The 25819-nt window shown below is 51.0% G+C and overlaps 9 protein-coding genes across 9 annotated transcripts; 3 read left to right on the forward strand and 6 right to left on the reverse strand.

The window, feature by feature from the left end:
• Positions 1-303: 303 nt before the first annotated feature.
• Positions 304-1188, forward strand: HER10_EVM0000034 (uncharacterized protein; the record flags this gene model as incomplete). Its single annotated transcript, XM_035469831.1, has 2 exons — positions 304-678; positions 733-1188. The coding sequence occupies 2 exons, from the start codon at positions 304-306 to the stop codon at positions 1186-1188; spliced, it is 831 nt and encodes a 276-aa protein (XP_035326408.1).
• A 383-nt stretch (positions 1189-1571) lies between these two features.
• Positions 1572-2999, forward strand: HER10_EVM0007579 (epoxide hydrolase; the record flags this gene model as incomplete). The annotated part of the gene is made up of 4 exons (XM_035477132.1): positions 1572-1695; positions 1744-2339; positions 2403-2751; positions 2815-2999. 4 exons carry the CDS (start codon positions 1572-1574, stop codon positions 2997-2999), a joined length of 1254 nt encoding a protein of 417 aa, XP_035327005.1.
• A 725-nt stretch (positions 3000-3724) lies between these two features.
• On the forward strand, positions 3725-5420 carry HER10_EVM0010627 (major facilitator superfamily transporter; the record flags this gene model as incomplete). Its single annotated transcript, XM_035480080.1, has 2 exons — positions 3725-4140; positions 4223-5420. The coding sequence occupies 2 exons, from the start codon at positions 3725-3727 to the stop codon at positions 5418-5420; spliced, it is 1614 nt and encodes a 537-aa protein (XP_035327244.1).
• A 249-nt stretch (positions 5421-5669) lies between these two features.
• Positions 5670-8006, reverse strand: HER10_EVM0000245 (copper amine oxidase; the record flags this gene model as incomplete). The annotated part of the gene is made up of 2 exons (XM_035470036.1): positions 5670-6724; positions 6803-8006. The coding sequence occupies 2 exons, from the start codon at positions 8004-8006 to the stop codon at positions 5670-5672; spliced, it is 2259 nt and encodes a 752-aa protein (XP_035326430.1).
• A 1675-nt stretch (positions 8007-9681) lies between these two features.
• On the reverse strand, positions 9682-11512 carry HER10_EVM0000657 (uncharacterized protein). The gene is made up of 2 exons (XM_035470429.1): positions 11328-11512; positions 9682-11250 (listed from the first exon to the last, which is right to left on the reverse strand). Exons 1-2 carry the CDS (start codon positions 11476-11478, stop codon positions 9770-9772), a joined length of 1632 nt encoding a protein of 543 aa, XP_035326476.1. The 5' UTR covers positions 11479-11512; the 3' UTR covers positions 9682-9769.
• A 3009-nt stretch (positions 11513-14521) lies between these two features.
• HER10_EVM0006893 (zinc-binding dehydrogenase) lies at positions 14522-15738 on the reverse strand (the record flags this gene model as incomplete). Its single annotated transcript, XM_035476466.1, has 3 exons — positions 14522-14554; positions 14606-15622; positions 15709-15738. The coding sequence occupies 3 exons, from the start codon at positions 15736-15738 to the stop codon at positions 14522-14524; spliced, it is 1080 nt and encodes a 359-aa protein (XP_035326945.1).
• A 598-nt stretch (positions 15739-16336) lies between these two features.
• On the reverse strand, positions 16337-17579 carry HER10_EVM0003506 (uncharacterized protein; the record flags this gene model as incomplete). The annotated part of the gene is made up of 2 exons (XM_035473181.1): positions 16337-17259; positions 17348-17579. The coding sequence occupies 2 exons, from the start codon at positions 17577-17579 to the stop codon at positions 16337-16339; spliced, it is 1155 nt and encodes a 384-aa protein (XP_035326707.1).
• A 1645-nt stretch (positions 17580-19224) lies between these two features.
• On the reverse strand, positions 19225-20140 carry HER10_EVM0006432 (uncharacterized protein; the record flags this gene model as incomplete). Its single annotated transcript, XM_035476016.1, has 2 exons — positions 19751-20140; positions 19225-19672 (listed from the first exon to the last, which is right to left on the reverse strand). The coding sequence occupies exons 1-2, from the start codon at positions 20089-20091 to the stop codon at positions 19225-19227; spliced, it is 789 nt and encodes a 262-aa protein (XP_035326916.1). The 5' UTR covers positions 20092-20140.
• A 385-nt stretch (positions 20141-20525) lies between these two features.
• On the reverse strand, positions 20526-24290 carry HER10_EVM0004855 (uncharacterized protein; the record flags this gene model as incomplete). The annotated part of the gene is made up of 4 exons (XM_035474485.1): positions 20526-23460; positions 23517-23772; positions 23806-24151; positions 24213-24290. The coding sequence occupies 4 exons, from the start codon at positions 24288-24290 to the stop codon at positions 20526-20528; spliced, it is 3615 nt and encodes a 1204-aa protein (XP_035326813.1).
• Between the last annotated feature and the right edge of the window lie 1529 nt (positions 24291-25819).

Here is a 25819-nt window from a genome sequence, read left to right on the forward strand (position 1 = left end):
TATCAAGCGTCGCCAAATAGTATCCTAAACAGGCCGACAAAGAGTCGGGGTATGGATCCGGCGCGCCAGCACGAATAGGGACCGATGAGCTTCGGAGGTTCCGAAGTCTACGGAACCGGGGTGAGACCCACTTTCCGAAGCCAATCCCGGGGCCACACACTCCTCGCCGGGAGTCACGATAAAGGAACAACAGGGACTATTCTCATCATTCATGACCAAATCAACTGATTATTTTGCATCAGCTCTGAATCATCTGCCATCATACTCATTTACCAATCGCAATCTCTCTTCAATCAGTTCATCATGCCTTCCGACCACCTCGACGACGTGCGGCCCATGTTTGAGCTCCGCGGCCGTAACTACATCGTTACGGGCGGAGCTCAGGGCATCGGTTTTGCATGCACTCGCGCTATTTGCGAGATGGGCGGAAATGTAGCAGTGTTTGATATCCAGGATAAGCCAGTCGATGAGTTTAACACACTCTCTGAGAAGTTTGGCACGAAAACTGTTTATATCAAGACGGACGTCACGTCACAAGAGAGCATCCAAGCCGCTTTCGACAAAGTGATTGCGGAATTTGGATCCATCAACGGCTGTGTGCCGGCGGCAGGCATTGCCATAGATAAGCCATTCCTCGATCAAACATGGGCCGAGTTCAACCGTATCCAGGAAATTAATGTGAGTTATTCCCGTTTTGTTACCCCGCAGAAGATCATACTCACATATAAACAGGTTCGTGGAACATTCTTCGTCGCTCAACTTGCAGCCAAGCAGATGTTGAAGCAAGGCTCCGGGGGCAGCATGGTCCTTCTAGCCTCCCAGTCCGCGCACATAGCTCTCCCCGGCTACCGCATGGCGGCATACAATGCCTCCAAGGGAGCCGTCTTTATGCTCTCCAAGGCCCTGGCCGTCGAGCTTGCACCCCACAACATCCGCGTGAACACCATCTCTCCCGGGTTCGTCGACTCAGAAATGACAAGAAACGTACGGGCATCAAAGAGTAAGCGGGAGGGAGAGCAGATGTGGCTCGCGCCGCCCAACCAGAGACTTAGCACGCAAAACGACCTTACTGGTGCCGTCGTCTACCTCCTCAGTGATGCTGCGCGGCACACAACGGCGGCGGATATACCCATCACTGGTGGACTCCATGCGGGAACCATGGATGGTCTGATTAGTTACGAGTCTTAGTTTAATCGGCCCAGGAAATAGATTTCTTTCAGCGTACTTCATTAGCTCGAGGCAATCCTGCATTATCGCCCGGGAATATCTCCAACAAGTAGCTCACCGTGCTTTCTAGCTTTTGTGTGTCAAGTGTTTCGTCCTCTGCATGTGCACTGTACAGCGAAAATGAGATCATATGTGCAACCGAGCTCATGGTCTGGGCGCAGTGTTTCGAGACGAGTCAAAGCTGTTGGCACTACAGAGCCTCGGCTATGATTACATCATTTATCTCAGTTCATCCGATTATCATGTGCGGAATTCTCACTTTCAACAGAAAGTCGCTGATGTTCTGATGTTCACGAACATTCATTGGCTTGGTCGTTAAGTCGAAACTTCGAAAATCCCTAAGAATGTGTGATATCAAGGAGTTTAGTGTCGACATCGCACGCGAAGAGGTTGAGCGCTTGCGGAGTAAACTCGAAGACTTTAGACTCTCGAGTTGTCCTGAGTCCCGTGATGCTGACCGGAATTATGGTTTGTTGCTTTGAAGATCTGTTGAGTTGCGTGGCTAAATCTACCTAGGGGATGAGTACTCAACGGCGGCAAACCTCCAAAGTCGTTGGATCAATGACTTTGACTGGTACGAGGCTCAAAACGAAATGAATGAGGTGCCGCATTACTTGGCAACGATTGAAGATCTTACAATCCACTTCGTCCACGTTCGATCGCAGAATCCAGAGGCGATTCCCCTGCTTGCTATCCATGGCTGGCCTGGGACGTTCTGGGAATACAGTAGAGTGTGGCGTCCGTTATCTGATCGCAACAACCTCAACGATCCATCCTTTCACGTCGTGGTACCAAGCATGCCAGGTTTCTGTTGGTCATCTTCCCCAAAGCAGGGTCACTGGAAGCTTCAAGACAACGCACGCGTTTTTGACACGCTCATGAAGAGCCTTGGATACAAGGAGTACATGGTTCAGTGCGGCGATTTGGTCCATGCTGTGGGCCGTGAGCTTGGTGCAAAGTATACCGACTCCTGCAAGCTTCTTCACTGCAACTATGCTCTCATTCCTCTGCCAGATGATATCCAACTCACTGAAGGCGAGAAGAAAGCTTTCCGCAAACGTGAGGACTGGGCACAGCGCCATGGGGGATTTGACGTCACCGGGAGAACCAAAGTAAGATCATCCAAAGTCATGTCGACAAAGGGTAATATGGAACTGACTGATTTTGTTGTATAGCCTCATACAATTGGCCTGGGGTTACAAGATAATCCTATGGGAATACTCATGTGGGTTCTTGAAAAATACCAGGTCGTCTGTCACTCAGAGCCCTGGGACAATTCCTTGTGGACCAAGGCCATTCTGACCACCGCGTCTCTGTACTTTTTCACCGGATGTATCATGTCCTCGATCATGCCATGCTACGATCCTCCGACTTACGAAAAGTTCTCGGATCATCCGACAGACGAAGACAACCGAATCAAAGTGCCATTTGGGTTCACCTCCTTTTCCTGGGATGCGGATGAAGCCTCCAAAAGAGCAGTGAAGCAATCAGTCGAGCAGAATGGGAACCTGGTCTTTTACAGAGGTTTGATTCATCGATATGCCTCTGGAAGTGTAGTTCCCGATGTTCAACTAACAGAGACCGCAGAACGCAATGACGCAGGTCATCTTGCTGCTCTACAGCAACCAGACGGATTGGTGGGGGACATACGAGACTTCGCTAAAGAGGTATGGGGGAAGCAGCCGAAAGATGAAAGTCCCAGTACCTCCGGAGGGTTGAAACTCTCGTTCAATCCAATTGACTCACGAGTTCGGCATGAGTATCGTACTTGAAGAGGATAGACTCTATATCTCTACGTGGCATCCTACCCAACTAATCAAGATCCTGTGGTTTGCGAGGTACCGCGCATCGGTGCAAAGTCCCTTGTCTCTGTGAGATAGTCATGAAGAAGCTCTGAATATCAAACTTCAGCCTCAAAATCTAATTGAGTCTGTCTGATATAGCGTGTACTGTTTATAAGATTTCACCGCGTGGCAATCATTGAAGTCTGCTAATTGTCGCATACTTACTTAGTACTTTACAACAGCCTACATGGTTAAAGAAAGTGGTATTAAAGCGCCATTCAGCCGCCAATGCCGAGCCGACATCATGCTCCCTTATAGTTCAGCCGATTCATACAATTCCCTAAGGTCTCGCGCCAGTGAGAAGCGGGGTGAAGATGCAATGTTCGCTGTAAAGCTGTTTTGTGTGTTTGCTCGTTTCAAGATAACGTAGCACCCAACCTTGTCTACCGCCAACTGAAAGCTTGTCAAGACGAAGGCAGCTCCGAATCAAGGTAGGTTGAGTAAAGAAGGTTTGAGCAAGTGTCTATATTTGGCACAGTTGTGCGCATCCATTCGGGGATGGCCCCGTCGTTGACGTAGGAACCTCTGTCTGTGTCAGTTTGACCGGTTTATCTCGATAGATCGGACGGAGCTTCTTATAACGAAAGTCCACCCAGTACTTTGAGGCTCAAGGACGCAGGGGAGTATCTGTCACCCCTTCACGGTGAAAGACAATGGACGCCAAGGATTCACAGCCCAGCCCGCGCAACGACATTAGCCTTGAGTCGCTGCACCCAACCGAGCCCAACGCGGATGGGAATGTTGACGCCAAGAAGGACATACCGATCATCGCATCGGCATCTCCGCCACCTACCATCTCCAATGTTAACATACTAGACGAAGAAGATGCGCAGTCAGGCCCTGACCCGACCCAGGTGGAAGATGAGAAGTTGAAAAGACGGGCACGCTGGGCCCTCTTTGTCATGTCCTTCTTCATGGGAGATGTTGCGGATGGGCTCGGTCCATTTCTTGGCGTTTATCTACAACAACGTGGATGGGAACCTGGGCTGCGTGGTATGGTGAGTACCGCTGGCGGTGTTGCTACCATCATCGCAACGGGGCCGATCGGTGCGCTTATAGACGCAACGAAGTAAGTGTTCTTGCCTCCCACGGACTCATCAAATACCATAATCCGATATTGTCACGAGGTAGCTGATACTTGAGGCCGCTAGGTACAAGCGATTTCTTGTCGCCGGCTGCGCCCTCCTCGTGGGTGTTTCTCAAGGACTCAACCTTATCTCCACACATCCGGCCCTCGTCTTTTCCACCCAGATTGTGTCTGCCGTCGCAGGCACAAGCATGATGCCTCTTCTCGTGGCGCTCACACTGGGCATCTGCTCCCCTGACCAAGAGGGTAGCAATACACAGAACAAGAAGAGCAAACACAGCTTCCGCGTACTAAACGGACGAAATCAGGCAGCTAACCACGCGGGCAACATGGTCAGCGCCGGTCTAGCTGGCCTTTTGGGGTCGAAATTCGGCTTGAACGCAGTCTTCTACCTCGTCATGGCATTCTGCGCCACAACGATAGCAAGTGTCTTCCTCCTACCGGAGAGAGCAGTCGATCATGCAGCAGCAAGAGGAGGGCCTGCTCCTGACCACAGCGCGGGTAATGCCCATCGAACGCAAGAGAGAGGGGAGGTAGACATCCATGATTCCGCAGAAAGGGGCGACATGCCACCTCCTCAGACTCCGATTGCCAGTCCTAAGGCCAGCTTCCGTCGATTGAGTCTGAAGCCCAAGTTCACTTACAGCTGGATCAAGATCTTTCAAAACAACTGGCCTCTCGGTATTGTCGCCATCACAATATTCATGTTCCACCTCGGCAACGCTGCAATTCTGTTTCTCTACGGCCAGGCCTTGGTGGCCGCAGGCGAGGGGGACCCTGCCGGAACCACGGGCCTAACCGTCATCATAGCCCAGGGCACAATGGTCATCGTCTCAATCCTGTCTGCCTGGGCATCCGGTCGTTACGGCTACTGGTCAGCTGTCCTGCTCTCCTACTGCGTCTTGCCCGTCCGCGCCGCTGTCGCAGGCCGTGTTATGAAGGGCTGGGGCGTGTGGCCAGTTCAGATTCTCGATGGCATTGGCGCAGGTATTCAGAGCGTAGCAATCCCGGGGTTGCTAGCCGTTATGATGGCTGGTACTGGGCATGTTAATGTCACGATGAGCATTGTCGGTGGCATCACTCGACAGACTGGTGCCGCTATTTCGCACTCGTTGGCTGGGTGGGTGGCGCAGGTCAGGGGCTACAGCTTTGCGCTTTACCTGATGGGTGTCTTCCCTCTTGTCTCTGTGTTCTTGTGGGCTGTCTTTTACAAGATTCTACGACCAGTGATGGACAAGAAAGTTGGGGAGAACAATACGTAATCCTAGTCCTCCATTACCAGACACGGGCAGCAAAGTTGTAATGACTCCATTTCTTTGCTCTGAGGACAGATACATGTGCTAGTTTCTCTTTCGCGATTAATCATATGCAACAGCCGAATCCGAGGTAAAGACTAACAGAAATTGGGAACACAAACTGTCGATTAAGATGATGTGGCTCTGGTTACTACTACAGTGCTCACTGTCCTTGTCGTCTTCTACTCCTGTAACCCAAAGTCATCTGCCAATGCTTCAAGCTTCCTCGTTCTTCTTGATCCCAAATACAGGCTCAGAGAAGCCCACTTCGCACTCGGAAGGCAGCTCAACCCCATAAGTGTCAGACTCAAGTTCACCAGTCGTCTCGTTCACAACGATCCATCTCCTATTCTGCAAATCGCCGTCTTGCGCCCTATCATTGAAGTTCTGCGGCGCAAAGACAATGCTGCTCACAGCCTCGCTATAAAGCGTGACGGGAATATCCTCGGACCTGGTGAAGTGATGCATGCCCAAATTGAACCAAAGAACGATGTCCTCGTTCTCGACACTCTCGCCATCAAAGAACTTCATGAAGTCTTGCTGGGGCTTCAGAGGCAAGTTGACATTGGAGTGACTGTTCGCGTACGGTTCGGTATCATGCTGTCTCGAGAGCGCCAGGTGTGATTTAGCAAACGGCGTCTGATGCTTCGTCCAGGGAGAATTGAGCGGCGTGAGATGGATGTTGGACTTCCCGGGGACTATTCGGTAGCCGCGCTTTTCTCCCCACGCGTTTGTGGCGTTGGGGTTCACAATACAGTACATTGCGGCGTTGTTCGGTTGCCAGTTGAACTGTTGCTCGTCCGTCATCGTAGACTTTTGCAGCTGCATCTGCTCAAAGGAGCCAAGCTCTGGATACCAAGGCTGGCTCGTATTAACTAGAACGAGCTCGCTTACTTCGAGACTGTTTTTGGTGTCGAGAATGTCAAAGTCGGCCTTGTAGGTGAGAATATGATCGTGTAGTGATCCCATCGTCGCCTCCTGGATTCTGGGACCAAACTCCTCCTGGTCCGGGTAGTAGAATGAAGATTGCAGGAATCCTGATGCTCGGACTGTAACCTCGAGACTACCGTCAACGTGGAAAGAGTAGTCGAACATGTAGTCGTAGTTTCCTACAGTCGCTACCGATCGCATAGTCAAGGCCGAAGCCTTAACTGTACCCAGATAACTGAAGCCGTATTCGTTTCCACTACCGTATCGATGGCGTGAAACAGGATAGCCAGCATCGGCTTCGAAAATGCATATCGCATCTGTGCTGACGACAGATGAGTTGCCTTCGTGGTGCGTGACGTTCCAGAAAGTGCTGCCAAAGGGGCAGTCATACCCCTCAACCAACGTGCCCAGGTAGGTACCAAGGCTGTAGTACGTATCGTGGTAGACTGTTCCAGCCGCCTTGGGTGTGAAACCAGCATATTGGGCAGCAGCTTCCTGTAGCGAAAGCTCGTAGATGATCCTTTCGCCCTTGAACTTGATGTCATAGTACATCAGCCCAAGGGTTCGAGAGTACGAGGTGTAGAAGGACCACCCCATGTACTCGATGTACTTCTGTTCCTCGTCAACCTTGTAACGCTTGCCGCCAACCTCGAGGCTTTGAGGCGCTAGCTTATTCTCGAGGTCTCTAACTCCCATCTCAGGCTTGTAGTCCAGGAGACCCCAGTCGGGAGTCCGGCTCTGCTTGAACTGCTCCTTCAGCTCTCCTGCGTCCCAGGCGGACCGCAAGGCAGCGACTGTAGGAAAGAACTTCTCATTCGTCACGATGCCTCTCAACTTGTACTGTGAAGCATCTGTGCCGGTAACGTCTAGCATAACGGAGAAGTCTAGCGGCGTAAGATATGTCGCTGTGTTGAGATATCTAAACATGACCGTGCGAAATGCTTGGGTGCCATCATAAGACAGGGGCGTACCGCTGGTGGAAGTGAGGGTAGTCCGATTATCACTCAAGCCGTAGTAAACTCCGCCAATGAGTTCAGACGTGATGTCGGAGATATTACTCATGATAGACACGAGTAGCGGCTCGGAGGCTACCAGGCGGGGGCCGTCAAAATAGCGACTGTTGTACGGGATCTTGCCACCACTGCCGCCGTTGAAGATGTAGTCGAGCTTCTCCACCTTGGTTCCGTTGCCGACGGGAAGAGGTCCGACCATGTACTCCTGTGAGTCTGGGACCTCCAAGCCTCCGCTAAAGATGACTACTCGTGCATATTTTGGCGGCGGGCTAGCGGTGCCACCGAGGTATGGTAGGACAGTGGACTTATTGGTGTGGAGAGTATCGATCCAGTAGACATAGTTGTCCGCGATCGTAGCATTGTTGGGGTCTGTGAGGTTCAGACCCGTTGCTGGATCGTGGAGTAAATTCCAGACAGCGAGGTTATCATCAGGGGAGATGGGAGCCCAGACGTTGACTTTCGGTGCGTTGACCTTGGGCGCGGCCTCGTTAATGTTGCAAGTTGTGATATTCGCTGCCCGCCTGAACAACCCATGTTGTTTCGTCTTAGAAGATGCCTCGACTATCACACCAAGGGCCAAAAGACCCAAGAAAGACTGTCTCAAGAGCATGTTCGCTTGGGTCTGATAGCTGCAAGGGACTTCTGTCTGGGTTCCTAAAAGATTGTCAGATTATGAGATGAACTCGGCCGACCTCTCATCTTTATTGCTCAGGAAGATCCGATGTCGCTGAGCGTAGATAATGAGGTCTTCATGAACCGAGATAATAGACCAATCAGCCACAGCTCAGGTCAAAATATTGCCAAGACTCGGACGTCACGGCAGGATATCCAAATCCAAGTGGTCGGTAGACGCCAATGGTCTTGGCCGAACGACGAGGAAACCTTTTATCCCACCGGGCCGGTATAGAGTCTTGATCAAGTGGTATCGATAAACAAGAGTTCTTGGCTAGATAAAGAGAGCGAGATAGGCAGTTTTCCTCATCTGACATGCATGCCAAGACTTATGACGGTGCTTTTGTATTCTTGCCTTGCATTATCAAGCTCCCACGGTCGATGGTGACATGCAAGGTCGTATCCCGCCATTCCATTCTTATCAGGACGTCTGTTGTATCTCGGGTCCTCGTCCAGTGCCAATTGCAGCTCATTACGTTCACAATTTCCGATACGTAATGCCTTCCCGACTGAACCTTTTTCTTGGATTAAGCATTGCCGTGACGTGGCGGCCTGCTTCCGGTACGATGCGAGATACTTGGTCTGTTCTCTAAAGCTTCCGCTCAGTTCGATGATCAGCGATGCGGGGTTGCTGATTGAGCTACCCCGCCAGATTGCGGTGACAGCTGAAAGTGATTCGCGGCTCGCGCCAGGACTTGACCTACTATTTTGAGGCGTGAATAAGATTGAAAGCTACAAGGTCTCTTTTCAGCTCTCTGCGGGAACACCGACAGTGATTCAGCTCGCACAAGCTATTCAGAAAGATCAACCCTCGGGCTACGTAGGCGAACAAACCGGCGTCATTACTGAGTCCTGTTTGAACTGAGTCAGCAACTGTATCAACTGTATTTAGAGCTGAATCACTGATTGAGATCACAGATGAACACCCAGGCTAGACTGTTTGCTCCTTTTCTGTCATAACAAACGACCGGTCCAAAGTCGGCTGGCGGGGGCCGACAACGTGTTATGCGCGTAGATAAGAGACGGAAGAGCTGTTGATTGTATGTCGTTCTATCAAGATAATCTCTGCTCCACCCCCGTCTCCGAGCCCTCCGGAGAACTCCCGATTACCCCGCGCTGGTCTTTAGAAAACCCGGGGTTGACCACCGGCCCGATTCGTTACTTCCTGAATCCCTCAGGTCTAGTCCTATCAAGTACGAGGGCTAGGATTGGTTGACACTTTAAAATGGTCAAACTCTCGCTCAAATCAAATCTTTTACAGTTGCACTTCACTCCCTCACGGATTATCCGCATGTCTGCCTCTGAGGCCTTGCTGGCAACGTGACATTTGATTGGTGCTTTGACTCAGCCGATGAGCTTTCTAACTTCTTTAAGGTAGACAAAGGGACTGATAAGTTCGCAATGAAGCATAGGTCAGTCAACATTTACACATATATTCAACAAGCATGTCAAGAAACTTCGCAACGTACCTTCAGGTGGTTCAAAAGACGACAGGCGATCACAAACCTTCAGGTCTACGGTCATGAATTGAGAAGCCTGCTGAGTGGGACAGGTAGGCAAGCGATGCTGAAACTATTGTGAATCGCAACCATGGATATCATTCTTATGATTGACTAACTAATAGGGTATTCTGAAAATGTATTATTTCATCGGATTCGTTACTCGTCCTGCCACTTCCGGCTCTTTCTTGTAATAAACTGTTCATCTTCGACGTAGCCATGTGAAAAAGTCGCCCTTTATCCTATGCCTCACATGCTGATTGAAGCCATAGGTAATTGCATTCGCCAAGCCGATAAATTGACTTGAGCTCTGCAGCGCCGCCAAAACACGACTTTGCGAGCCGTTTCCCGATGCCTCCATCAATCTGTTGACGAGACCCGGGATCCAGAGCACCACATACATGACAGGGTAAGCGTTGAGGAGCATCATGCGCTTGATCTCACGCTCGACTTTCCTCGTCTGCGTCCGAATGGGGAAGTCGCTCATCATTGTTGCGGTCACGTTCTGCGGCGCGCTCTTTCTGCTGTCGACATGGTTCAGGGTCGGGTTCGTCGGGAAGTCTCGGGACTGCATTTCCCGGGTCCCCGGCATCTTGAATGATAATGCCGATAATGTAGAGCTTCTGCTCCTGTGAGTCTTCTTCCAGATGGACACCGACGGCCGCCTCGGCGGTCCGCTGTCCATACGGTATTGAGCAAATTGCGCTTGGGCAGCAATTGCTGCCGGTGGGAGCATGTCCTTCTGAAGGTGTGACGGGCCCCCGGAAGCGCTCTTTTGCAGCTTATCCTCTTGATCGAGGTATGAGAACCGCGCCTCGGAGGCTTGGCTCAGGTCCATGTCATGGTCGTCGAATCGTGATATTCTTGCCGACATCTTCCGGCCCGGCTCTTGCTCGCCTGTCGGCTCTTCGTCGATCTTGTCTTCGGCGAAGTGTGCCATTCTAACCGCTGATGGCCGCCTGCCGCCTGGTTGTACTTGAACTTCCTTGTCTTCATCGAAGTCAGTGGCCGATGGTCTTCTGGCCAAGGCAGCCGGCGCACTCCGCGGGGCGACAGGCGACGTTTGTTGACCTTGCTGGGTCGGCGAGAACTGTGGCAGCTCACCCCAAGTCGGGTTCGCTCGCTCAAACTGGTCCATCTCCAGTTCGGGGGTATGTATTGACTCGAATCCCTGCTTCTTCCGTATCGATGATGTGACGACGTTGCCGTTCGAGTTTCCGCTATTATACAACGGATCAGATGTGCTGACCATTGTGCGAAAGTGTCGTCCGAGGTACCACCAGACGTAGAGGTAAATGAGAATCGTGGTGAAGATGATGCCGAAACGCCACCCGTGCGTTAGTGCGTATCGAAGATCGGGCCGTTCTCGAGTTATCCAGCACCAATTTCCGCTTACGGGTTTCATGGTGCCCATGAGAGTCGCTGTCGTGCTGGTGATGAGCGGTATGACCCAGACGGAGAGGCAGATCATGACCTTTCGGAAAGTCGATGCATTCGGCATGTAGGTTTTCCGTGTTATAGTGAGGAAGGTGACGACCGCAATGGCGAGGATGGAGAAGTCAGACGCCTGCACCGAGAGCTGGCCAACCATGCCGTTGAGCACGCATGCTGCGCCCGGTTGGAGTTCTTTGTTCTTGATGTAGATGATGCCCGAAATCGTGTTGCCAAGTGAGTTGATGAACTCTTTTCGTTTGACAATCGCAGTCAGCGTGCGCATTCTTCATTTTACAAGTTGGAAATGGCCGAGGGGCAGAACTTACCGGCTAACGTTAGGTTCAGGACGAGAGCATGGCGGAAAGACCGCTGATGCTCATGGTAGAGAGCGAATGAGATTAATACACCTGTTGTCGCGAGGAACGAAAGTATGCTGCCCGTCAGTGTGACAGATGCGACTGCCGCATCGAAGGCCATCGTGAACCCGCACGCCAATGGATGTTGGTTAGCATCCACGCGAGCGAGCCTCGCGGGCGACGGGTGGAAATGGGTACCATCTTGTACCAAAAGCCAGTGCGCTGCTAAACCAGAACCGTGGACTGGGCGGGATTGGCTGTTCGTTACATTGATGGAGTCACGGGGCTAAGGTGCGAGTCATGAAGTCGTTGATGGACGTGGGGCCTTCCGGATGCCCCTGTGCATTCTATTTATTGTGTGATAGACGTCCGTGATGCCATCTGAACTTGGTCAAGGCCCCCAGACGAGTGCCTAATAGGCAGGGCGTAAGTCGTTAAAAGACGTGCGGTTAAATGGCTTTGAGTTTGCGCGATTAACATCAGCTGGGTAAGGCAATGCTTAGCCTCCCAGACCTGAGGCTTCCCTTGAGGCTGATGATACGCCTCAGAGAGTTCCGAGATACCACCTAGGGTACCACGGACTGGACAGCCAACCCAACTCTGCCAGAGTTGCATGTGAACTAAGGCAGGGTCTCCTTAATCAACACTTGGCGTTTTGGAACGTAGTACCCAGCACTTTGACCCACTGCATAGTCCGAATATCGTTAGCAATTGCGCAGTCCCACGTGGGGTTTTGTGTCAGATTTCCAAAAGCGTTCCCCCGACTTAGCCGTGGAAAGATGAATGCATCCATCTTCGAGCGGCAGCCCGTCATCTCAACTCTGTGGCGCGCGTCTGTCGCCAACTTACCAGCCTTTTGGAGTGCGAAATGGACGGGACCCCCTTCCCTTTTCTCAAGCGAGCGCGTTACGGACTCTTCAGCTCTTGCAAAACTTGATACCTACACACAGCGATCAGTACCGAACATGCGTATCAGCGTCTCAGGCAGCCGATCACGCAATTCCATTGGTGCCGCATAAGTCTGGGCAGAAACTTTTATGAAATACTTGCACTGATTAGCCTGCAGGCTCTATGTGAAGACGCTAGAAGCCTGTCAACAGGCCCTTTGAGAATGGGAGGCTTGTCTCGGCACCCATTCATCCCGCTAAAAGCCTTGCTTAATGTGGGCAAAGCAATATCAAGGTTTAGACGGAGTGGAGACCTTCGAACCATCGCGGCATCGCAACGTCTTTTACCCCTGGGTATGGATCGGGGTCCCTAGTTCGCTTGCAAGCCTTTGGTTGATTGATGACAGGATAACCTTTGCAAGACAAAGCCCCAAGTTTCCGAAAACGACCAAGGACGAACACGCACGGGGTTCTCTCGCCGACAAAGTCGGACTTTTGAGATATCCCTCGCTGAAAATATCTGCCCCTTCTGCTCTGCCGTCCGACTGAGAGGAAAGTTTAGGCGTTTCATGGCTCTATCTCCGGGCACTTTCGTACAAAACTCAAATCAACCGCTTGCACTCTTTACCATCGCATACTTTCTGCTAAGAGAGAATCCAACTGCCCACGTATCCGTCAAGAACCTCCACTGTCCACAAGCCGGCTGTTATTCCCCTGTCGGCGTGGCCCTTGACCCCGGTCGTGCGTTCTTCCGATTTCGCGCGTCTCTCCCTCCCTCCCGTGATTCTCCTCCTCCCCCCTCCCGCGATTGGCAACTGGGAAACTGAAACATAGGCGAGAAGAGAGACATTTTTGCCACAGTCGCGCGCAAAATTGAATGCCCGCGGATATGCCCGCAAATAAAGGAGGTTCTATTTTCGAACCCAAGCCGCCCTGCCAGCCCTGCCTGGCACTGCTGAATGGTCAACCGCGCGGGAATCGGGGCAAAGCCCAAGTCCGGTTTAGCCGTGCCGTGCAGTGCTTCTGCCAACTTACCTGCCAAGCGCGGTAGACAATTGATTGCATTTAATTACGCTAGTGTCTTTAAGGTGTGATTGCCATCCAGGTCGGGCGAGGCAAAGGCTGCCAAGATCACTTTCGACTGAAGTTGTGCCGAGGCCGACATGCGGCCGATTAGTAGGTATCGTGAGCAGACAATCTGCTTGATCAACATCGGTGGCCCATACTTTGCACCCAAGCCGAAAAATCAAGACAAAGTCATTCTCCTCTCTTCTCGTGATTCTGGACCTTCAATATTGATTAAAGTTGTTCAAGAAATTAATTCCCGATTTGCTTGGGATTCTGAGAGGGGATGGACTCCGCTGTGAGGAGGGGCGAACTTGGAAGGGAAGAGGAGGAGCGAAAAGCACAGAGCGCGCGGCGACACACGCGATGGGCTGCGGCCGGGAACTTCAGACGTGAGCATGAGTCGTGAAAATGTCGTGCCTGTATGCTCAGCCTTGGTGTCCCGAAACAATGGGTTCACCCTAATATTACTTCACGTGGTGATAATCGACATTACTCCCGCACCTCTGGGCCTTTGCAAGTAGCCGGCCTGTCGCGTGTCGCAGGCCCCCTGGGGATCTCCCAAGACTTCCGCATTAGGTGGGAAAAGCTGGGGGTTTGTCTACCAAGAGTTGGAGAAGACCAAGAAAGCCCGCCATCATGATTCAAGGCCGTGGTTTGCATCGCCAGATGGTGGGCTTGCGAAGTTTGCCCCAAGGCTCATGATTTGAGGGTGTACTCAGGCCACCAGAATTGAGAACTATCACAACCCCTTCAGCAAGTGCAAATAAAGTAGACGATAATTGGACGGAAGATAGTAACAAAGAAGGAGTTTTAGCTTGGTTAAATTGAACTTTAAAATCTCCCGAGGCAGAGTGTTAAACAGTTGTGCGGGATTTTCGGCCCAACTCTGTCCTATCTGCCTACCGTACTCTTGTCTTGGCAGTTACTTTTTGACTTCTATTGGAGTTCCTTACATCTGAGCAGGTGTCAGCCCAGCCTTGGAGGTTGGCATGTTTCAATGCTGGTTAGGTATCCCAAAGGCATTGGCCCCAAGCGAGACCTGTCAAGAAGGGACGCCATTGTACATTGTCTTTTGTCAATTAACCTCCACTATCGAACTTACGATATTATCTAAAGAAGCTGTATATTCGCTTATTTGATATTACTCAAATAATCTCCGGAAATATGTTACCCAAATTGTATGAAGGATAACGGGCCCGTCCATCATGCTTAGTCCAGCTTCAAAACCCACTTGCCCTTCAGCTACAAGGAAGTCAGCAAGCAGTCACACAATCAAGTTTAAGAGTGACTTACTTGACCGCCGTGCATAGTCTGCACTAATTCCTCCAAGTCGTCGATTTTGCCCACGTGGACATTGGGAACGACCACACGTCGTCTGACAAACTCCAATGCCTCAAGAATATCGGCACGCGATCCAACAGAGGAGCTCAATATCTTCCAACCCTTCCCGATAAGCCAGATGGGATTAAAGTTTACCTTCGCCTCCCAAGGCAAAATGCCAACACACATCAGCGTTCCAAACGGCGCCAACAACTCAAAGGCGTCCTGGTAAGCAGCAGTTGCCGTAGCTGCGACCACTACTGCCTTTGCCCCATAGCCCCCGGTTGCCTTTCTGACTTTCTCAGCTAGAGTTCCAGGCTCGGTAACATCGATGTAAACCTCGGCTCCCTGGTCTTTACAGATTTCACCCTTCTCCGGGCCAGCATCGACGCCAATGACGCGGTAGCCCATGGCACGGGCATACGCGACGCCTAGGGCGCCTACACCTCCTCCGGCTCCCGAGATGGCGAACCACGAGCCCGGCGTAACATGGCAATTCTTAATCGCCTTGTAAGCAGTGACACCCGCACAAAGGATAGGCGCAACCTCCTCGTCAGGCACCTCGTCAAACTGGGCAGGAAGCCTCGCCAAGTACCGCAGCGGTGCAAGCGTATACTGAGCAAATGTACCGTCGTACGCTCTACCAGAGTGGAGTGTCTTTTCACAGCGCGTCTCACCCTCATTGACGAGGTCTACGCAGGCCTCGCAATTACCGCACGTATCGCGGGTCCAGGCGACGCCCACCCGCTGTCCAACTTGGACCGATTGGTCGAGGGCCGCAATGTTAGAACCTAGGGCGGCGATGCGACCGACTCCCTCGTGGCCAAGGATCTTCCTATCGAGGGGTCCGAAATGGCCCATGGCCATACCGAGATCGGAACCGCAGAGACCCGTCACTGATAGGCGGATAAGGACTTCATTCGGTCCTGGAACGGGTCGCGGTTCATCCCGCACCGCAAATGTAGGCTTCCCATCTGAGCCTTGAGGCGACTACGAATCGTAAGTCTCTGCAGAGTTCGATGGTGTGAAGACAAGACGATTGGAACAGTCTGAATGGTGCATGTGAGGTAGCTTACAGTCAAGACAGCAGCTCGGTGTGTCTCCATAATAGTGCTTCGTCGAATAAGATAAGAATAAGGTAAGTATACACAAGGCTGTACTTTAAAGAATGGCGTGTTAAGTTGAAGTTGAGACCAACCAAACTAGTGCTGCTCGAGGAAGATCTATGATGTAGGTCGAGATTTCCCCGCTACCTCCAGGAGGGTGTGTAGTGGCATAGGAGTTCAGACGGGTCGGAAACACTTTTCCGCATATCGCCGGTTCTAAGGTTCCCCTCATTCGAAATCTGACCTCGGTGTTATTCAACCATGATGATAACTGACTATTTCAGGTATCTGTGGCCCGGTGGATTGGGAGTATCGAGCGACGTCATCGTACTTCGATGCATGTATCTTTGCGGAATCAGAAAAGAAGAGCATTGACTTCAGCCGAAATTCTGCCAAAGGTCTCCACCGGAGTCAGTTTTTGGTTGTATGACTACATGAATGGAACAGTCAGTATTAATATTACTTGAGCATGCCTTTAGTCTATCATAGCCGCCCTTGTTCCTGGGCCTCTTTTGTTCAAGACTCGTATGACAGGCAACGCACTTGATGAGCGATTACCCTGGGAGCCTCGTAAAGGTGCATGCTTGGATACTTATCCCTAGTTGCGACTTTGCCGCAGAGTCCTGATACGCTCCCCCAAAGCAAGTTCATCCGCTTGTATTCGTTGCAACTGCTCCAACGTCTGCCTTCTGTCCCTCAAGAGCCGCTCTTCATGTAGCAGGCGCTCCAGCTCAGCCATGTCTGTGATCGGGGGGTCTGGCGAGGAATTGATACGATCTCCAAATACGGGCGGTGGCATCCGACTTGTTGCAGATGGTAGGGGCGACTTTGGGAGCGAAATCGTGGACACGACCTCCGGTGATACCGTGCCCTGCTCAACTGGAGGCGTGACCTCAAGCCTTTCGTGAATATTTGGCTCAGGCGATGTGCACGGAGTTCCGTCCAGCTCGGCCATTATCTGATTTTGTTGATTTGAAAATATTGCAAGGCTTTTCTTGTCGGCTTCCAATGGTGCCGTGTATGAATCTAATTCAAATCTGTTGGATTTGTCCCCGCCGCCGAGCTCTGGTGTGATGTTATCCTCATTACCATCACTCTGACTGGCCTTATTCCTCTTTCGCCACCAAATGAGTAGGATTACAGCCAGCATTGCCACGAGGGCAGCTCCAGCACCAATGCCAGCTTTCTCTCCCGTCGATAACCGATCCGAGGAGGGGTCCCTATTGTCACCATCAATCGTAGACGTAGATTCGGCGGTAGGAGTAGATTCGGGTGTAGAGGTTGTTGATTGCGCCGTTGATGTGATGGCTTGTGATGCGGTCGAGCCAGACTCTGTCCATGATGTGGATGTCTCGATACTCACGGTTGTATACGTGCCACCGACATCGTAAGTGGCGGATTGAGTAATGGTGATGATACTGGGTTGTGTTTCTGTCAAGGTCGCTGTAGAAATCACATCCGTCTGGAAAGTATTGAGCCAGCCATTGGCGACGCAGTAGGCCGCAAAGGGGGGCCACACATCTTGAACTTAGCGTCAATACAGCGCTTCAGAGTCGAAGATAGTGAAAGACAGAGAAGCTTTCTCATTGTGAGATCAAGAGAAGCATACCTTGGATTGTTTTTTCTTGGTACCTGCAAAATCTTTTTATGCAAGCGGCCCATTGGGCACGAAAGAGATCGCTCGTTCCAAGACGGCAAGCACAATCAGGTTTCCTCAATATGTGACAGTTTTCCGTAGGGCTTTCACCCAGACAATCCTGAGCACATGCAGGAATATCGTCTATCTCTTGAGCGTATGCGAAGCGAATTACTGCCGCGAGGACAACTGCCGTGGCCCTCATCGCGACCGAGCAGCGAGAGCCTGCTCGGGGTGTAGATAGAACGCACAGAAAACAATGGCGAAGCTGACAGCTAAACTGAAGAGTTGTTGTTGGAGAAATGGTGTCTGGGAAACCCAATGGGTCCTACTCTCGGTGGTCCATGTATGTGCCTCAATGACAGCCAAGCGTGGCCTGCGGCAGGAAAGCGTTACTAGAAAAGACAAGACAGCCGACGGGCCAAGAAGAATGCTCGAATCTGCAAGGTTCTCGACGGATCATGAGAAGTTTCTGCCAGGTGTGATCGGGCCCCCGTTTAGCTTGTTGGTTGGGTCTAATTTGGGGCCTCGCCTGTCTGGACTCCGATCCCAATGGTTCCAACAGCTCGTTGTCCGGCTACTCACATATACTGCGAAGCAAGGACCCATTATTACAGGGAGAAGATCGAATCACTACGTTCAACGTTGTCTGGTGCCAAGTCCAGCTTCTAGCTGCGCCCTAGTTGTGCAGAGCCCAGCGTCCTCGCCTGCGTTGGTTATGAAATTGCGCTGGGCGGAGCAGATGAAGTGAACCCTCCCAATCTCAGCTGAATCAAAAGCAACTAAAATTTTCTTAATAATTTACCTGCATGTGACCTCAGCTTAACAGCTTGCAATCCAGTTTCAGCCGGCAAAGAACATCCTAACGAGTAGTTGTTTCGAATATGTCCACTATCGCATCATTGTCAATTGGTCAGGGGGTTGCTGAAGAGTTTTTGATAGTGAATTTCTACTTCGCGGACGAATGTGAGAGAGACTTGGCCTCTACTACTCGGAAGCCACGTCACGCTACACTGCCAAGGGCAGCTTCTTCTCAGACCGCACTCCACCCCAAGTCAATGTGCATTTGATCTTCACTCAAGCGAGTTCCCATGTTCAAAATGCACCCAGAAGAGCAATGAGCCAATGAAGTGCAGCGCACCTGTTATTGCTCAAGTGCACATGGGCCGGCCCATCAGCTGTGATTATGTAGGCTTTTCCTCTCCGAACCTCAACCAACGTTGCGTTCCTTCTCTCGATCAGCAGATTCGTAACAATAAATTCGGCCGTATTGTGATGAGGCAACAGAGATATGTGTTAACGTTCCTTACACACCGATATCCCACAGCTCACGATCAACTTCGAAAGATCTTGCCTACGAGACAGTAGTCGCTTCGAGGGCAGTCACACGAGTATTCTTGGTTTCTCGGTGATACATACTCCTTTCAATAAATTCAAGACAACTGCATGCTTTGACTGCTTCAATCTCATGTACAGTCCGGCGTTGTACTACGACTTCAAGGCGACTGACCGCAGGCTTATGCGAAGCATGGGAAGTAAGGGTGAGCCCCCTTTCTCCAGCAAAACAACATTGTGTCACGGGGAGAAAGAATTGTTTGCTGCACGCGATCAACGGCATCATGTTCGCAACGTGTTGGCAGTAATCCTATGAACAGTTCTCCAGTATGGTCTTCAGAGAGGCTCATTTGAATTGCGTCTTGAAACAGCGAAGCCAAAGCCTACTAAGGCTATCTCAAATCCAGCAACACGTAGGTAATCAGAGAGCTCAAGATTTGTTGAAAGTACTTACAAGATAAGGTTTCACGCCAAAACTCCATCATGAAGAGATTCTCTATCCAGAGGCTCAGTTCTCACTTAGGTGGCGAAGTAGGTGCGGGGGGCGTTGCCGCGACAATCACAACCTTTCTCTGCCGCCTTTTCTTTCTGCAGCTCCTTACGCAGCAAAACACGCATGAGCAGACCAACACGAAGAAAATTACAGGACATCCAACCACTAGGAACATGAAAAGACTATCTTTTGTAAAGTCAGGCCCACTCTCAAGTCTCGGCGGTTTGTAGTCATAAACTCCATCCGGGATCGTTTGACCAATTGTCCATGTCGGCACTACCATTAGGCTAGCTAATGTCGGTAACTTTGGCGTCAAGGTCGCAGTGTCAGATGCATCCCAAGTCACGGTCCAGGGTGTATGTATCATAAGCACTTGATCCGATTTCGCGTCCTCGGGGTTGGGAAGGGCTTCTGTCCTGGGGCCCCATGCGGCGCAGGCCCGCCCATTGACCCATGTGTAATTGAACCCACTCCAATTCTAGTCAGCGGTCAAGACATAGACACAACAAGCAACGGATGAGGTGATGAAGAAAATATTGCAAACAAACCTATTGCAGCAGTAAGCTGATGTAGGGCCCTCGGTATGTGTACGGGCCATGCTATAATACGTCCAATTCTCGGGGCACACGCCCGGGCTAAAATTGAGCCGGCTTGTCCTCTCGACGCGATCCCATCCAGAGGGATAACATGATGACGGGGGAGCAGAGACAGAGACCTTTGACATGACGGTGTGGTATACTTCGCCGCTGGAGAACGAAGTAAGAGGTAGGTGCGGCATTTCTGTCATAGTCCATTGGTTCGAACAGTCTGGCGGCTGCACGAAAGGCGTGGTTATGGCGAGTTTTTCAGTGGATGTGGCAAGAATGGATTTTGTGATGTTGGAAGACATGACTAGTTCTGCAGCGCGCCGAAGACGCAAGTAAGTTGGAAGAAGTTTGGTTGGAACTAACGAAGAGATTTCGCGTCTGGAAATGTGCTTGGGCTTTGTCTCTTATACACGATCAAGCCCTTCAGAGTTATGCGCCAAGGAGGCAAAGCAAATATGAGCGAGGCCCTAATTGGCAAGAAAAGACATGGGCCTGGCCAAAGAGGGCAGGTTGGGGACTAGCGGGGCTTTACATGTACACATTAATATCGCACTGCACTAATTACGACCCCAATGCGACTCTTCTCAATACCATAAGATTTTATGACACGCTGACTTCGTGCGTTGGACTATGATTTCAAACGAGTGTCCATGAATCAAGCAGAAAATCCACAAGGCTAACTAAACTAGTAAGGGTGCCCGCAAAATGTTGAAAAGACGGCTGTGAAGCCTCCATGTCAAAACAAAGTAGAGTTGAAGTCCGGGTTTGGCACACTCTCCTCCAGGACTGTGCCGTTGCTGAAAACCGTCCCGTTCCTCAAAATCTCGACCCGACCCGGATGAAGGCCAAGCGGCGGGTCGGCAATAGTCGTCCCATTTGCGAAAATTATGCCGTTGAATTGCGACACTAGGGGGCTCGGAGGCTTTCTCAGATTCTTCGGACTTGGAAGCAAAGGAGACCTTCTCTTGCTAATGTCGCAGTTTTCGCTGATTGTGTATAAGTTGAGACCAATCGCCAAAGTATACAACTCAGCACTCAATGCATCCCACCTAGGCTCATTCATGATCACCATGCCAATGTAATCGACCAAGATGACGTTGGGGAAGACTTTGTCTGAGATCTCATTCACGCCCTTCCAGTAGAGTGCTGGATTGGTGGGCAGAACGGCGATTGACTGGAGGCCGTAGGTAAACGTCGAAGTCAAGAAATGCGGTGTACTGAGCCACTGGGCGATGTAGAAGTTGCCCTCAGTCTTATCTGTCCACTTCTTGATTGCCCATTCAGCCATCTCTTTCGTGTCTTCTTTTTCGGGCCACGCATCAGTCAAGTCGATATAATCGATGTTGTAGATGCCATCGTCAGCTGAAGTATGCTTGGTTTTATCGGAGATCTTAGACAGATGTTGCGTATTCAAAAAGATAAGCACGCAACCCTTGTTATCATTCTTGTCCATCAAATCGCCAATCTTCGACGTTTGCAAACGACTGGCAAGTCCCGGGCACCGATTGTTGATCTTTTTGAGTTTGTCAAAGAACTTGTTCTTGATACCTTCATCCCAATAAATGGGTCCAAGGCTCGGCACATCGCGGACACCGACCAGATAGCGAAACTGCAAAAAGATAACCTCGCCAGGATTCTCATCCGTGAATCGATTAATCTCCTTGATGACGTCGTCAAAGTTCTCTCCCGTATTTCCAATCACGACTTCCGCAACCTCATCAGACACGTGCATCGTCCAGAAGTCGTAGTTGCCGCAACAGTTGACAGCCTGATGAACACTGGAAACACGCAAGTCGAACCAGCGAGATCCGGCTCGCAGTTGATCGTATATGTTCAACACTTGAGTTTGTGTGTTGCCCTCACTTCCTACCGACACAATGGCTTGTGTTATCTTGCTCATGCCTGCATCGTGGGTGCCTGGCATCACCACATTGGCCACTGTCCGGTCACGGATCGTATCCTTGATAGAGTTCATCCAATTTCCCGGTCCGTGCGATAGTGAAGTGATGAACCCAAAGGAATCACTCCCAGTGATGACAAGAGTCACAGGTACCTCCTGACCCGGCACCCTGTACTCGCGCTGACCCTTGCCCATCCCGCTCAGGTCGAAAACGATGCGCCTGGGGTAGGTATCGGGGATATGAGTTGTGGCACGTACGACAAACTTCTTGCCAGTGTTACCGATATCATAGTACGCTTCTCCGTTGTCATCGACATTGTTGGCACCAATTCTCCCAGTGTAGTGCGCGACATTTTGACGCGCCTTGCCTGGAGGAATATCGCCCCAGTTGAACTCGTCCATCTGGTAGCTGTGTGTTGAAGTGAGCTTGAAAGGGTGCGGCGTGAGATTGACGATGGTGATGTATTGCCTGCCCGTCGCTGCTGCATTCTCAGGGTCCATCAACAACCAGCGCATATACTCGCCATTCCGATCAAGAGGCAGTTCGCTGTAGGTCCTATCGCTCGCTTGGCAGGTATCATTGGGGTCGATTGGCGGTTCCGTCTCTTCGTCGTCGTTTGACTTGCAAACCTCAGGACACCAGGTACGAGAGCAGGCAAACTCGCACAACTTCTCATCGTTGTAATCCCCAACAGGTTTTCCAGTTGCACCGGGTACCTGCGCTGGTGGCTCTATCAGGCCTCCCTCTGATGTACATCGGCAAACGTGCAGAGGACAGAAGCCGAAGTTGCAGGCGTAGGAACAAAGTCCCTCGAAGCGTTCATACCCTGCTCGAGAGGTACCTGCCCTACAGGCAGGTGGAAGAAACTCGGAGACAGTCGGTACGATAGTCGTCTGAGGAGTCTCAGAACAAAACTCTTCTGGACAGAATCCCAGGTTACAGGCATTCGAGCAGAGTCCGGAGTAATTCTCGCTCTTCCCCTTGGCGGGAAATCCGTCTTTCTCGAGCGCTGGCGGCTTTGTGTTGGGCACTCCCACAGCCTGGCACAAGCAGGACGACACGGGGCAATAGTTGTACTTGCAATTGAATTCGCAGAGCTCTCTGAAGCCCTTGGCTCCAGTTCCCTTGATGCAGCCTTGGTTTTGTCTCGAGTTTGGCATCGTCACGGAGACGGAGCCGGCAACGACAGCACTGCCAACCCACGGGTTCCAGTTCGTACGCCCATTGTCGCAGCTCGCAGAGCTGAAGGCAGGTCCGTCAACCCTCGCTAGAAGTCTCCCAGGTCTGGAGAGCTGGACGTTCACATCGCCGGTCTCACTAAGGAGGACCACGCTGCCATGATAGACGCCAACACCTCCATCAGGAATCGAAGACCATGTCGGGGTAAATGTCTTGCCACCAACTGTGACTGTGACCTCAGCTGCCGACCCGAGTACTGCGGAGAAAAATATCTTGTCCAACATGATAAGCTGTGGAGGGAATTCGATTTGAAGTTGGCTTGCTGTATTGCCGACGGTGCCACCATCAGAGCAGGCGCTGGACGGGCTTGTACGGTACCAGACAACGAGGCTCTCTTGAGATACAGTAGCTTTGCCTGTCTTGTAGTAGTCAATCCAGAAAGGTAGAGTCTGACGCCAGCCATCGTGAGGTCTGTTGTTGGCATAGTTGTATGGCGCTTTTCCAACCGTGAACGCCTCCATAGCGTGGCTGTAAAGAGGACCAATGTGATGAGATTCACCATAGTCGTTCCAAGAGATGATTTGGACATATCTGGAACGTATATTAGTACAATGTCATCCTTGAAGCACTCTCAAGCTGGTACTTACTCAGGCTGGTTGTAAATGACCTGAATCCACCGATCATGCCATATATCGTCACCTCGCCACATCCAGTTCTTGTTGTACCCGGGCATATTGGTGTAGAACCATGGCGAAACAGGCATCATATAAGGCCTCCTGTCCAAGTATTGAAAGTACGGGGCGTCGACATAAGTGTCCATGTCTCGAGGACCCCAGGGCCAAGCAGCCCAGTTGAAGAGGCCGTCCGCGACGTTGTTTCCGAGGGCCAGAGCTGGCCTTGCTCCTTCAGACGATCAGTCCGGAATGAAGAAGCAGCTGACTTGGCTTTTGATGTCGATCCAGTCTTCCGCATTGCCAGGGCCCTCGAAGGTAGAAACCAAAGGTCTTCCGTCACTGTGCTTGAAGTACTCGGCTTTCGATGTATACTTCTTCAGATAGCTGATGACGGTCTCCTTCGGCCAAGGACCTCTCCCTGCGTAGTCGAAAGAGAATAGAAGCTTGAATCCTTCGTCTTTGGCGACATTGAAAGCGCGCTCAAGAGAAACCTCGTTCATGGACTCTCCATGGGCCATGTTGAGGGCAAAGGCGTCAATATGAGCTTCTTTGGCGAGTCTAATGTCCGTACGCCAGGTACTTTCTGTGTACTCGGCCGTGTTTCCCACCTGGCAGAGTGTAAGTAGATGCCCATCGGCCAGGGAATAGCATTTCATTCTGTGAACTGACCATGAAATGTGCGAAAACTGCAGCACTCTGGACGCGGACTGCGCCAGCAACGGCTAAAAGAAGGACGTTGAGTTTCATAACTCCAATCTATAGTGCAAAATCCCGGAAGTTTAAAAGAATGGATCCAGAAGCAGAACTTGCTGGAGAATTGCATCAAGTATGTGAAAGCCTCAATAGCATTTATATACCAGTTTTGCTCCATATCGATGGCCAGGCTTCCTTCACCCTCTCCTGTCTCCGAATGAATAAATCTCTGATAAAGGGGCCCAGTCGTCTGTCAGAAACGAACACCTTTCAGAATGCTCATCTTCCATGGGGCGTAGTGGCCCGGACGAGGGCCACCAGGCTGGGACTCAACGAAGCTGAGGCACAGCACGATTAATTTCTCGCAACACCAGCAGCTGACCCATAATGCAGTGCATCTTAGAGGCACAGCGTCGTTCTTGAGAATGTGGTAAGAAAATATCTCAAGGCCCTGTTATGGAAATATGATATCCAGAGCCATAAGGACTTTGGTTCAACTCCGGTAGCCTGCCGAGGAACGTTAGCTTAGATCAAGATATTGGACAACTCTCAACTTGCAGCTTACACTGACTGCATAACTCCAAAAGTTCATTCGCTTTTGGATACCTGTATTGATGTAAAGTGGTGAGCTTTCTCGGCTTTCGCTGGGCATCTCATTGTCAGCCGACATCCGTTTGACCTTCTATCCGGACAGGCAGGGATCACAAGCACCGTCAATCACAGTGTAAGCAATACCAAGGCTGATTTATGCTATAGCGGGCCGTCATAAGCGAAGAGGAGGCGTTTTCCCAATGCGGTATGTCTTGGCCGGATGCCGCCTGTCGATATGCTGTTGGAACGTTGGACCCTGTTGGAACGTTGGACCCTAAATGCGGAGGACTCCGAGGGCTTGGCTCTTGCCTGTTTGGTTAATCCCGTGAGGTAAATTTCTCGCGAGCGAATAGAGGGCCAGATATGTTTGAGATTTTAGGCGGCAATGCAACATCTCAGTTGAGTATTCTGGGCTAGACTCATCTTGAGCAGAGGACCCTCTATCGACGCCGTCTTACCGCATGAGCCCTTGCAGTAGGAAGCTCTAAGTGAAGAAAAGCTATCAGCCGGAAACACTGAGATCATTTTCGTGACAGGCTTTCACTTTGGGGGCCGATAACTGCACACAAGGATTACAATGACTCAGTGTTGTGGAGGGGCAGGGCCGGCGATTTGGTTGTCTGTTGGTTGCAAATTAACATCGTGGAATGTCAAACGCAAATTTTCGCCAGGCTCGGGACCACACAACTGCAGGGGCATTTTTGCACCTATCAAAACATGTTCAACAGCGGAAGAAGGCTGAAGCGTCTTGCGCAATATCCCTCATCAGCAAATTCAACCAGACCGTTGGGCAAAAAGTCCGCGGCGGTTGTCTTGGGAAAGTCGGTCTGGGGAGTCCGAGACTTGATTCAGACTTGAGAACCATTCCTACAATGTGCAGGTTGGTTGCACACTTGGTGAATGAATTTTCATATCATGACACATCAATCTTATTTCCAAGTCCTTGACTTCTTATGAGTGGATGTCTCTGTAGACATATCCCCATTTATTAG

Source organism: Colletotrichum scovillei (genome assembly GCF_011075155.1).
Source record: "Colletotrichum scovillei strain TJNH1 chromosome Unknown Contig00011, whole genome shotgun sequence".
NCBI classification, from domain to species: Eukaryota; Fungi; Ascomycota; class Sordariomycetes; order Glomerellales; family Glomerellaceae; genus Colletotrichum; species Colletotrichum scovillei.

Excerpts from the sequence above, each read along its gene's own strand:
- HER10_EVM0000657 (XM_035470429.1), bottom strand. The coding sequence starts at position 11,478 with ATGGCCTTCGATGCGGCAGTCGCATCTGTCACACTGACGGGCAGCATA. Across the intron at positions 11,251-11,327 it reads CCTGAACCTAACGTTAGCCG|AGTTCATCAACTCACTTGGC; the intron begins GTAAGTTCTGCC and ends TCAAACGAAAAG.